The 13,543-nt window shown below is 47.1% G+C and overlaps 1 protein-coding gene across 1 annotated transcript in view; it reads right to left on the bottom strand.

Moving 5' to 3' along the window:
• The window catches only part of LOC309383794 (major histocompatibility complex class I-related gene protein-like), a 78,362-nt gene extending 74,447 nt beyond the window's left edge, over window positions 1-3,915 (bottom strand). The window contains exon 1 of the mRNA XM_081936698.1: window positions 3,787-3,915. Within this exon, the coding sequence (XP_081792824.1) occupies window positions 3,787-3,844 (58 nt within the window). The 5' untranslated portion in view covers window positions 3,845-3,915. The remainder of the gene's footprint in view (window positions 1-3,786) is intronic.
• Between the last annotated feature and the right edge of the window lie 9,628 nt (window positions 3,916-13,543).

The following is a 13,543-nucleotide window of genomic DNA, read 5'->3' as shown; positions in this document are numbered from 1 at the left end:
CCATGACAGCCATGGGCCTGACCCAGTTAATTCAGGGCCCCACACACGAAGGAGGCCACACATTGGACCTTGTCTTTGTATCTGAGCAGTGGACGAGTGATCTGGGTAGAGGGGATTTTACTGTTACACCCCTGTCATGGTCAGATCACTCATGTCTCCGGCTTGACTTCCCTGGCGCTACCCCCCACCGCGAGGAGGCGGGACCAGACGGTCCACGCTGGTACCGCCCCAAGCGCCTGATGGAGCCGGATAGGTTCCAGACGGAGCTTGGGCCATTACCTGTAGCCCTGACCCGCGCTCGGTCGGAGGACCTAGCGGCCGCCTGGAATAGGGCGGCGGCTGGGGCCTTGGACCGGGTTGCGCCTTTGCGACCTCTCCTGCGGCAGCGACCCACCCGGGCTCCTTGGTATACCGAGGAGCTGAGGGTGATGAAGCGCCACAGGAGACGTCTAGAGAGCAGGTGGAGGTCCTCACGCTCCGAATCTGATCGAACACAGGTAAGATCCTACTTGCGGACCTACCTGGTGGCATTAAGGGCGGCCAAACGTAGATATTGTGCCACCCTTATTGCGTCCGCGGATAACCGCCCTGCCGCCCTGTTTAGGGTGACCCGCTCCCTCTTGTCACAGAGGACGCAGGGGGCACCCTTACAGGGCAGAGCAGAGGAATTTGGGGAATATCTGCAGGACAAAGTCGCTCAGATCCGGAGCGGATGGGCCCCACTCAGTGGACCAGACGAGCCGCCAACAGCGAGTCTTGTGAGACCATCCTGGGAGGAGTTTGATTCTGTTGCCCCCGAGGATTTAGATAGGTTGCGTGGACGGCTGCGACCCACCACATGCTTAATGGACCCGTGTCCCTCCTGGTTGGTACTGGCATCTTGGGAGGTGACACGAGGCTGGCTTCTGGGCCTGGTGAATGCCTCATTGGGTGAGGGATCCTTACCAACCGCCTTGAAAGAGGCGGTGGTGAGGCCCTTACTTAAGAGGCCCTCACTCGACCCAATGGAGCTAGCTAACTATCGTCCAGTCTCCAACCTTCCGTTTCTAGCGAAGGTTGTTGAGAATGTGGTGGCCCAGCAGTTTCCACGACACCTTGACGAATCCGAGTATCTAGACTCACGCCAGTCCGGCTTCCGACCTGGGCACAGCACAGAGACAGCCTTGGTCGCGTTGGTTGATGATCTCTGGAGGGCCAGAGATAGAGGTTGTTCCTCTATCCTGGTCCTATTAGACCTCTCGGCGGCTTTTGATACCATCGACCATGGTATCCTATTGCGCCGGTTGGAGGGGATGGGAGTCGGAGGTACCGTTTTGCGGTGGTTCGGCTCCTACCTCTCCGACCGGAGGCAATGTGTGTTGACAGGGGGACAGAGGTCGACCCCGAGGCCACTCACTTGTGGGGTGCCACAGGGGTCGGTCCTCTCGCCTCTCCTGTTCAACACATATGTGAAGCCGCTGGGTGAGATCATCCGTGGTTTTGGGGTTGAGTATCACCTCTACGCTGATGATACTCAGCTGTATATTTCAACTCCAAACCACCCCAACGAGGCTGTCGAAGTGATGTCCCGGTGTTTGGAGGCCGTCGGGGTCTGGATGAGGGACAACAGACTTAAACTCAACCCCTCCAAGACTGAGTGGCTGTGGCTACCGGCACCTCGATTCAGCCAGCTGATTCCATCGCTGGCCATAGGGGGCGAGCAATTGCCCCCTGTGGAACGGGCGCGCAATTTGGGCGTCCTCCTTGATGCCCGGCTGTCAATGGATGACCATGTGGCGGCCGTGGCAAGGGGGGCGTTCCACCAGGTTCGCCTGGTGCGCCAATTGCGCCCCCTACTGGACCGGGATGCCCTACGCACGGTCACTCATGCACTGGTGACGTCCCGCCTGGATTACTGCAACACTCTCTACATGGGGCTGCCCTTGGGACGCGCCCGGAGACTGCAGTTAGTTCAGAATGCAGCCGCGCGGGCTGTGATGGGGAGTACGAGGTACTCCCACGTAACACCTCTCCTGGCGAGCTGCATTGGCTACCTGTGGTTTTCCGGGTGAGTTTCAAGGTGCTGATTACCATCTTTAAAGCGCTCCATGGCACGGGACCTAGTTACTTGCGGGATCACATCCTCCCACATACATCCCTGCGGCCAATACGCTCACACAGGGAGGGACTTCTCCTGGTGCCATCCACTGGACAATGCCGGCGGGCGACACCGAGGAGTAGGGCCTTCTCTGTGATGGGCCCAACCCTCTGGAATGACCTCCCCCCCGACATTAGAACCACTTCTGACCTCCGCTCCTTCCGTCAAAAACTGAAGACTCACCTGTTCCGATTAGCAGGCCTGGCATAATTCAACTGTCCCTCCTGGCAAACGTACTATATCTGGTTATTTTAGGGGTTTTTTAATTTACTGTATTTGTTTTTAGGGGTTTGAATTTATTTTATATCTGCTTTGTACAGTTCTTTTAACGGCATTTTAACCTCCTCCATGTCAACTGTCAACTGTACATATTTAATTTTATTGTATCTTGTTATATTTTGTATGAACTGTATACCGCCCCGAGTCCCTTTCGGGAGAGGGGGCGGTCTAGAAGCATTAAATTAAAATTAAATTTAAAAAAAATGTTCTGTTCTGCCAATTCTTCAATTGTTTTTAAGTTTCCTTGTCTATCAATTGTCTCTATATCTTATTTGCATTTTGTTCAAATCTATAAAATTTGGATGGGTCGTCCTTTCTGTCGGTGATAGCCAATTCGGAATTTTCACATAGTGGTTTTTTTTTATTTTGAGCCATTTTTGCAATAACGCTCTTCTAATTAAATGATTTTGAAAGTATTTGTGCGTTTTATTTTTATCATCCCATAGGAATGTATGCCAGCCTGCTTTACACAAAATCATCCAAGAACCAAAACCAACCAACCCTTCTGTCCCAGTCCTGCCCGTTTAACCGTTTCAGATATCTGACCCCTCACAGCCCCCCCTGTCCGCTGCCTTTAGGCGCCCAGAAAGGGGGAGAGGGGTGCCAGACAGACAGATTAACAGAGTTGGAAGGGACCTTGCGGGTCATCTAGTCCAACCTCCTGCCCAAACTGGAGACCTTAAATCTGCCTCTACCCAGGATCAAACTCCCAACTCCACCTCTAGGTACAGTCCCCCCCCCCCAAGACCCCTCCACCAGCCCCCCCCCCGGGTCTTTTTGGCCCAAAGTGGTTGCAGCTTCCTGGGACTGTTTTCTTCACAATTTTCTCTAAGGACTCTGGACAGTCAAGATTGAATTTAGTGGAGGGATTCTATGGTGGATAAAGGGCATTTCATTTATGACAACTCCGCCTTTAAGGGACAATGACTTTCCCCAAAAGTCTTCAAGCGAGTCACTTTCCTTCTTATTGGATCCTCCCCTCCTGCAATTAAATCTTGCAGAAATCTAACCTTTTTGGCATCGCGTGCCAAAACGCCTCTGCCTGCCCGGGGAATGCGCACATATATGACTTCCTCCATTTATAATTTTGTAAGTAGGAGGGAAATCTTTTGTCCTAGGTCTAGGACAAATTTTAATCCCATGGACAGCGGGAGTGTGTGCGCGCGCGCCTCCGAGGGCAGTGAGACTCGAGCGCCTGTTGGAACGGATGACAAAGGAAACGCCAAACGTTCTTAAACGAGGCTCGGAGAAGCGTCCCGAGGGAAGGCAGACTTTTCCTTCTGGGAAAGGATCTTAGAGGCGGAGAGACCCTGCCCAGGACTACGGCTCCCCCTCCCCTCCGGGACGCAAGTCCCTCTCCAGGCACTCACCGCAGAAGCCCCCACATAGGAAGGAACCCAGCACCGCTCCCAGGAGCCAGAGCTGCATCGTGGTAGCTGCACCGCCCTTCAGTCACCTCATCCTTTATATCCGAAGTTCGCCAGCCGCATCCATTGGAGTTCAGCCAAAAAGATCTTTTGCTCTAAACCGGCAGAGCTGAAACCTGCTGAGAAATTCTTCCCGCAGAATTCTGCTTTACCAAAAATCATCCAAGAGACAGACAAGCCCCGTCCCTTCTGTCTCACTCCCGCCCCCTGCGCTCCTGAGCGAGGAGCCTCCAAGACCTTTCTAGCCGCTTGGGAAATCTGAGTCTCTCCCCGCCCCAGAATCTGGTCCTCCCACAGGTTGGGACAAAGGAGGGGGTGAGGACGCCTCAAAATTGAAAGAAGACAAGGAAGCACCCCCCATTCTCCCCCCCTCTTATTTTTTAACCTCCTCCCATTCCGTCCAGGACCGCTGGAGGGAAGGAGCGAGGAGGCAGAGAAGTCTGTCTGTCTATCTGTCTGTCTGAGAGAGGGGGAGGGAGGGAGAGGGAGAGGGAGAGACAGAGACAGAGAGAGAGAGAAAGAGAGAGGGGGGCAAGAGGAGGAAGCTGAGGTGCTACAAAAAGCGGAGCTTCCCCCCCCCCTCTCTCTCTCTCTCTCTCAAAAAAAAAACCCCACCTCTACCCTTCATCTGGTCACGGCAGCCGGATCAGCTGGTGGCAAAGGAGAGAGTCTGTAAAGGGGGGATGGGAGGGATCGAGCGCTGTAAAGTGAAAGTGAGGTCCTTGACATCTGCCGGGTCCCAGTGCCAAAGCTCCCTTTGGGGAGTGTTGCAGATCTTCTGAATTATGTTGGATTAATTGATTTATTTGGTGCCACGAAGTCTAACACTTCTGAGTGTGAGGTAAACAAGGGCACTAAGAAATTTCTCGAAGATAACATCTTATTTATGGCCGCCATAAAAAGGGGCTCATAGATAAACATTCCATCCCTTACTGTCACGGTGATATCTCTGACTGTCTAATCAATGATATATGTACATGTGAAGTTTTCCATACATGAAACTGTATCTTTTCATTACGTAGTTTTCTTGTTTATGAATGTGTATCCACCCACCCTATTGAAACCAATAAAAGAGAGCTACGGAGTCAGATCTGGGCTCTCATCCCGAGAAAGCAGCCTCTGCCTCTTTCATGATTCGGCCCCTCATGAGAAGCCCACCGGACATTCGCAGGGGAGAAGGAAAGGAGACCCGCTAGAGAGCCAGGAAAGGGAAGGAGCCAGAGCGAAAGGAGGCTTCGGGGCAAAAATCTGTCCGGCTGGGTTCCAACCTAGAACTAAGGAGAAAATTCCTTTCAGTGAGAATAATTAATCAGTGAAACGACTTGGCTCCATAAGTTGTGAATGCTCCAACACTGGAGCTCTTGAAGAAGAGACTGGACAGCCTTATGTGGGGAATGATATGGGTTTCCTATATGAGCAGGGGTTGGGCTAGAAGACCTCCGGGGTCCCTTCCAACTCTGCTATTCTGTATTCTCTCCTGCTGCTTGCTCATGAGCCACACACACTTCAGGGAGCAAGTGCAGAAATCCAAGCAGGAATGGCTGGGATGTGGGTGTGTGAAGTGGGTGCCTGAGTCAGCCTGTATTACAATTGAGTAAGACAATGTAAGACATGACACATTGACTCCGAGTGACTGACAGATGTAAAAACCCAAATGCAAAATCTCATAAATCTCCCACATCCTTCCTGGTGATAAAAGTCAAATAATGATCTCTGTGGGGCGCCAGGTCTACTGGCAAAAACTTCAGGGCCTTTGGAAAGAGTCTCAAGATGGGGAGCCAATCTGATCCCCAGGGGATGATGTTCCACAGGGAAGGATCCACCAAGGCAGAAGGTCCTTCTCCTTCCTCTCATCAAAAGGCCCTTCTCCTTCTTTCACCACCCAGCAGTGAAATTCAATTTTGTTTACTGCTGGTTCTGTGGGTATGGCTTGGTGGGCATGGCAGGAGAAGGATACTGCAAAATCTCCATTCTCACCCCACTCCAGGGGAAGGATACTGTAAAATCTCCATTCCCTCTGCACTCCAGGTGAAGGATACTGCAAAATCTCCATTCCCACCCCACTCCAGGGGAAGGATACTGTAAAATCTCCATTCCCTCTGCACTCCAGGTGAAGGATACTGCAAAATCTCCATTCCCTCCGCACTCCAGGGCAAGGATACTGTAAAATCTCCATTCCCTCCACACTCCAGGGGAAGGATACTGCAAAATCTCCATTCCCACCCCAATGCAGGGCAAGGATACTGTAAAATCTCCATTCCCTCCACACTCCAGGGGAAGGATACTGCAAAATCTCCATTCCCACCCCAATGCAGGGGAAGAATATTGCAAAATCTCCATTCCCTCTGCACTCCAGGGCAAGAATACTGCAAAATCTCCATTCCCTCCGCACTCCAGGGGAAGGATACTGCAAAATCTCCATTCCCTCCACATTCCAGGGGAAGGATACTATAAAATTTCCATTCCCTCCACACTCCGGGGGGGGGGGGGGAGGATACTGTAAAATCTCCACTCCCTCTCCACTCCAGGGGAAGGATACTGCAAAATCTCCACTCCCTCTCCACTCCAGGGGAAGGATACTGCAAAATCTCCATTCCCACCCCACTGCAGGGGAAGGATACTGCAAAATCTTCATTCCCTCCACACTCCAGGGCAATGATACTATAAAATTTCCATTCCCTCCACACTCTGGAGTGGGGGGGGGGAGGATACTGTAAAATCTCCATTCCCTCTGCACTCCAGGGGGAGGATACTATAAGATCTCCATTCCCTCCCCACTCCAGGGGAAGGATACTGCAAAATCTCCATTCCCTCTGCACTCCAGGGGAAGGATGCTGCTGCTATGGTCTGGTTCGCTTCACAGACTTTGAGATCCTATGATTGGTTGGGTTTTGCTATTTGTTTTGCTTGCATGTTGAGTGATCACAATGGTAATCCATGGTTTATGAATTAGGACAGTGATGGCAAATCTTTTCGGTACTGAGTGCCCAAACTGGAAGGAGCATGCATGTCTGCCCTGGAGCACCAGGAACCAGAAGACTTGCCTCTAGAAGCTGTGAATGCTCCAATACTGGAAGTTTTTAAGAAGAATCTGGACAGCCATTTGTCTCTGCTTGGAAAGCCTATGCTTGTAGTCCTCAGCAAGGTGCTTCTGCTGAGCCTCCTTTTCAGATCCAATTTGAACTGAACTGTTTTGCCAACTCTTTCTCGTGGTGGCTGCTTAGCTCCAACAACTACTTCCTATTGGGGCCCCAAGGAGCCTGGATGGGTAGGCGAGAAGTGGCGAGTAGAGGGGCAAGGCGCCCCTTGACATGAGTGACATCGAGTTGACCACCTTTCCACGCCCACCCAGCCAGTCATTAGGCAGATCATATTAGTGGTCCATGGGGATTAAAATTATGAATTTAGTGATCCCTGAGGTCCGAAAAGTTGGAGACTCCTGCTCCAGAGGACAGGAAGGCCTGGAGGAACGTTGTCCATAAGATCACGATGGGTCGGACACGACTTCTCAACTAACAACAACAGCACAATTTAGAGCCCCTGGAGAAGCAGAGGCATTGCTGGGGGTGGCTGGGGGTGGGATTTGCAGCAGAGTGTTAGGAGTAGGGGCAAACCCCTAATAAAAGACCGATGTTTTCTTTGATGTCCCACTCAGTGCCTGGAGCTTTGGGGAAAATCTGGGCCATAAAGGGCTTTGGAAGGGAATCCCCCTTCCCTATCTTAGAAACAGACTTGTGGTTGTATGTTGTATCGATACAACAACGTATTGAGCTGAAGCCAGAAACATTTGTGCTAGGAATCCTACCTGAAATTTATAATAAAGAGAACGTATATTTAATCATTCATGTATTAACCACAGCTAGAATTGCAATTGCACAACATTGGAAGAGTGTAGAGATTCCTGTTGATGAGAAGGTGATCAGGAAAATATTTGAATGTGTAGAAATGAACAGATTAACATTAGCAATGAATGAGAAAGAGCAAACTGAATATTATATGATTTGGGAAGTATTTGACCAACGGTTGGAGAATAAAAAAGGAGTTTGGAAATGAAGGCTAAATAATAAGTAGACAATACACTTAGATAGAGACAGTGGCGTAGCGTGGGGGGTGCAGGGGGGGCGGCCGCACCGGGCGCAACATCTGGGGGGCGCGCGGAGGAAAGGAGAGAGGGGAAGCGAGAGGAAGGAAGAAAGGAGGGGAGAGGGAGGCGGGGAGGGGAGGAGGGGGAGAGAGAGGAGGTTGGGGTTGGGGAAGGGAGAGAGAAAGAGTGAAACTGGATTCAGGGAATGTGGCCCCTCCAGAATCCCCTCCCCGCCTTTTCTCTCCCGGCGATAGTCGGGCGCTTGCAGCTGGCGAAGAGAAGCGGCTGGTGCAGCCGAGAAGGGCTGTTACTGCTTTCGCGTTCTCACGCTCTCCCAGTTGAAGAGTCTCAGGCGCGCTGTCGGGCTAGACTCTGTCAGGAGTTGCTCGCTGAGTCTCTCTCTCTCTCTCTCTCTCTCTCTCTCTCTCTCTCTCTCTCTCTCTCTCTCTCTCTCTCTCTCTCTCTCTCTCTCTCTCTCTCTCTCTCTCTCTCTCTCTCTCTCTCTCTCTCTCCCTCCCCCCCCGGTTTTCCCGGCCGCGCTCTCCCTTTTTCTTTCCTTCTCTTTCTGTCTATCTCTCCTTCCAGCACACACTTACGCGCAAAAAAACTGTGTGTGTGTGAGAGAGAGAGAGAGGGAGAGAGAGAGAGAGAGAGAGAGAGTACAATATACGTGTGCAGGCCTTCCAGAGAACCGGAGAGCTGAACCAATCGAGGCGAAGAACTTGAGGCGCGGGTTGGAAGGTTAAGCCAAAAAAGACAGCGAAAGGGTGCCTGGTGGGTACAATTGAATCCCGCCCCTGGTTGTGCTAAGATGGGACCATCCAGGAATAAATAAAAACAGCCGATTTCGAACCATTCTCCACTTCTGACTGCCCCACCTTAAGGAACAGAAGACGGCAGAAATGTGTTGGGCCAAAATAGTTGATCATGTACTTTCTGTGATGGAGTAGCATGGTAGGAAGGAGGCACCAGATTTTCAATGTTGTTCCATTTCCTTTTCTCCATATGAATAGGAGCTAGGCTAGATGAGCCTTGTCCTTTCCTCAGTATTGTGTAAAAAGCAGGGAAACAAACAGAAGAATATAGTTATTCTTCAAAGCTGTTTCCTCTTATTTCCTACACACTTCCTCTGGAGCCTGACTTTCCAGCAAGCATCTTACAAAGAGAGGTGTGTCAACAGGTAGAAAATTTGCACATGCCCATATGACTGAAGGCTCCTCCTCCTTTGGTATTCCATTCTGAGAGGAATAAAGGGCAGTGGAATAGGAATTGCTTCTTTTGATCTTCCCTGCACACCAAAATACCAGCATTTTCAATTGATGATTATAAAGAATAATTACTACATTTCAGACTGTTTATATGCATTTTCACTTTGGTATCTAGTTAGTTCCTTGCTTTCTGGTTGGGCAATATTCAATATGAGCTGGTTAAATCACACTTAGTGCTACAATAGCATTTTACCAAAGCTCAAAAAACCGAACAACTACTAACAGCAAAAAAAAAAAGAGTAGGTTTTTTTTTGCATCACTGCTGCTATCTAGTGGTTATATGGTTTTTTGAAGCCCAGACATATTATCACTGATTCATCCAGTATTGGATGCTTATTGAAAACCTCTCAGATGGCTGATCATGCTAAAAGATGCCTTATGGATTTCAGGTTAGAAAAAGTCAGCGTATTACTTTTTGTTATTCATTCAATGAGATCCCTACCATGTTTCTTGCTCATAATTTTTCCTCTCTTTCCTCTTCCTCTAGGACTTTACAATAAAAAGTGCACTTGCTCAATTCAATCCCTGATGGCAGAATCTCCAAAGCTAGTGTGTTTTGTATAAAATGATACCCCTAACTTTCTTATATAACTTTACTCATTCTTTACCATTTAGAAAAATTGATCAAGTTTGGACCCTTTTGCTGTTCACAGAAAGAAGATGACATGGCAGAAATGATTGATTGTGCTGTTTGGGAGGAAAGTTTCACAGGCCCAAATAAAGCCAGGATGAAATATAAAAAGACAGTATTGTCTTGTGTACGTGTTCTCTCTGGGCAGTTTGTTTCTAATTCATTTTTTTTCTCCTTTACACTATATAAAAAGAACGCAAGTAAGTTAAAAAATACTTCTTTTTCTGGATAATTCATCACTCTCTATTCTTAAAAAATTGTCTTCCAGAAAGAAAGGATGGGTAAGCAACTGCAGACAGGCTGTTCTTTGCTATCTCAACTCTTAATTTCACAAGTGAGCTATAGCTACCCTGTAGGGATAAGCATTACAGAACATGGGTCATAGAACAGTTCAGGCAGCATGGCTGTAAATAAACATGGATTCTAATACTTACAGAAATACTTTATCTGATGTTAGTTGTTACTATTTTTGTACTATTACTACTTTTTTGTATATCAATATTGATTAATCCTGCAAAAGGAGTAATTAGAAGTAACTTAAAAGGGGGACTTCCGGTTCCGGCGGCTACGGCGACGGGCAAGTCTTTGCCCGCTCCTGCTCTCCCGGTGGGCTTCCCCCGCTTCTGGGGGGGCACAGGACGCCCCGAAGAGGCGTCCTGCCGAGGGAGCGGCTCGCGGAGGGCCCTGGCATCGGCAGCGGCTGGTGGGGGCTTCTCCGCTTTGCTCTAGGCACCGGGGAGCAGTTTCGGAGGGCGCGCCTGCGTCTCGCCCCATGCCGATCGGGCAGCGTAAAATTGAAGGAAGCAGCGGCGGTATGGTGAGGTGCTTCCTTTCTCCATTCCTTTTTTGTTGAATTGATGGACTTTTCAGCAAGGTTATAAGTTAAACTTTCGGAGCTTCGCTGGAGGTGCAGTTAGAGGGGGGGATTTCCCCCCCTTGGACAAGCGGCTTGAAAAAATTCTGCTTTTGCCCCTAGGAGGAAGGAGGAGGGGGGAGAGCCAACTAATGATGCCTCACCCCTGTAAAAGTGATTTTCACTGGACTTAGTTTTATAATTTGTTGATGACCTGAGAACTTTGTGAACTTTTGAAATTTTACTATGCCTCTGAGCCCAAAGCTGGCAGGGCAAGATGGCACACTTCCGTTGTCTTCATGAACTGTGAAACCTGACTCCACCTTTAAAACTTAGGCTTCCGGTCTTTGTCTCCGTACTACCCAGAGGAATCTCTTGTGGATTGCTATTTCCTGAACCTTCTGGAGAGGAAACCTTTTCTTAACGCTAGATTGACCAAAGAAACTCTCACTTGTTTGGATTTTCTGCCTCCTGGACTCATCTGCCTGCTCTACTTCTCCAGCTGTCCAGTCTCTACACTGACTGATTTCTCTGTTTTATAAACTATGTCTCCAAAAAGACCACTACCTGGAAAACCTGGCTTTGCTACTTCTGCACCGACATCTGCAACATCCAGCCCTGCCACACAGTCAAACATTACAGAAATGATGCAACCCAAGAGTACAGAGTTGGATTTGCTGCAAATGCTTCAACAACTCATACAGGGCCAGGAAGAAATTAAGAAACAACTAAAGGAAATGAAGGAAGAAATTAAAGAGAATCAAGTCCAAATTTATAAGAACTCACAGAGACTGGACCTTGTGGAGGGTGGGGTGGCGGAGGCGAGGGGGTGTGTGGAAGTTTTGCAGAAGAGTAACAAAGAACTTGATATTCAACAAATGAAAACAGAGTTTGAGAGAATGTCCTTTTATCTTAGATTTCAAAATGTTATAGAAACAGATGGGGAAAATATAAGGGACATTATGACCAACATCTTAGCTGAATACATACACAAAGACAAACAACAAATGGAGTGGGAGATAGACTTGGCCTATAGAGTGAATTCAGCATACGCTAGGACACACAATGTACCCAGGGAGGTTCATATTAAATTCCTTAGGAGAAGCACAAGAGACGCAATTCTGGGTGTACAAAGGGGGCAAACATTGACATACCACGATATGGAGATAACCATCTTGAAGCAGATCCCCCAAAAAATTAGGGAGAAAAGGAAAAGCTATTCGCAATTGGCGAATAAATTATACCAGAAAGGGGTTTGGTTTAGATGGTTGATGCCTGAAGGGATGTTGATATTCTGGGAGGAGACAAGAATTAGAATTAATACACCCATAGAGGCTCAGGCCTTTATGGAAAAAAATAAAGCAAACCTAGAAAAAACAGAAGATTCTACAACGGTTATACAGGACACCGGAGGGGCCGGAGCTCTGCCAGCGGGGGGGGGGGGGAAGGGGCAATACCAAGAAAGCTCAGATCACAAAAATGAATAAGAAAACCACATTGCTATAAACATACCGAAAGTAATAGTGAAATTATATTTAGAAAATATGTTATAATATATAAGTTGATTGAAAACTTTTATTTCTATATGCTGATTTTACATGATTATGTATTAATGTTTTATATCTAGATGTATATTATGAGTTTGGAGGGAGGGGGCATCTGCCATACTTGCAACTGCCAAAATTTGTATATTATTCCACATACCCTTTTCGTAGTAAATGTTTTTAAAAAACCAATAAATTTTTTTGAAAAAAAAAAAGTAACTTAAAAGAGAAAAGTGGCTAGAAACATTAATCTGTATTTTCCAGCGGTGACACTGAAAAATATTAACTACATACAATGGTAATAAATATATCAGGTTTTGTACTTATTTGAAGCATTTTATTACCCATGCTTGAAAAAGTGAATCCCACAATGATACATAAAAATAAATAAAGCATAATTTGTCAGATGTGCATAACCTATATCCATCTATAGGTCCCAAGGCATTAAAAACCAATTTAAGAAAGATGTCTGCTTGATAAAAAGTTACGTTGGGCCCCAAGATTAGTCTCAATATGCAAAGATGGCCATGCTATTCCTTTTTTTTCATCCTGTTACGGTCATGCAATTTTCTTTGTCTATGTCACCTTCTCAGTATTATATATTCTTTGGTTATTATTTGAAAGTAAATTCTAATTTACATATTGGCTACCAATTAAACACTTAAAAATCCTGTTCACTCATAACTATATTTAAAATATAGGATTATATTTAAATATGCCACAATTTAGATATGGACAGAGACATGTTAGTTCATTCCACAATGTTGGCTTTTAGAAGCCAGTTATCCTTCTAGCAGCGGTCAGCTTTAGATTTGCTTCGCTGGGTGTATAAGTGGAAGCTGCAAGAAAGTTTAACTAACTTTGTTGTCACATTAAGAATCTTTCTTACTATCACTGTTTCTACAGCGAGTTGTGAAAGAAGTTTCTCAAAACTTAAACTAATTAAAACATATCAGAGATCTACAATGAGCCAAGAAAGACTGAGTAATCTAGCAATACTGTCCATTGAGAGAGACTTTAATGTAGATTTCAATTCCGTTGTTGAAAAATTTGCGCTAATTAAAAGCAGGCGAATTTAAATTAATCTGTATATACAGATTGATATCTTGCACTTCTATTAAAGAATTACAATTAGAGGTACAGGATTGAGGAAGTTGGCTCCATCTAGCCCAGTCTTGGATCATCTCCAGGGTATGGTTCCATTTTGATGTTTAGTTTTTGTTCTTGATATTTTTTGTCGTTTACGATGGTTGTGAGACGACATATTATAGCATGGCCCATGCTAGGTTACTACATTTGTAGATTTGTATTCATAGACCT

Source organism: Natrix helvetica (assembly GCF_964273705.1).
Source record: "Natrix helvetica genome assembly, chromosome: 1".
NCBI classification, from domain to species: Eukaryota; Metazoa; Chordata; class Lepidosauria; order Squamata; family Natricidae; genus Natrix; species Natrix helvetica.
This window is presented reverse-complemented; position numbering and strand designations above follow the sequence as displayed.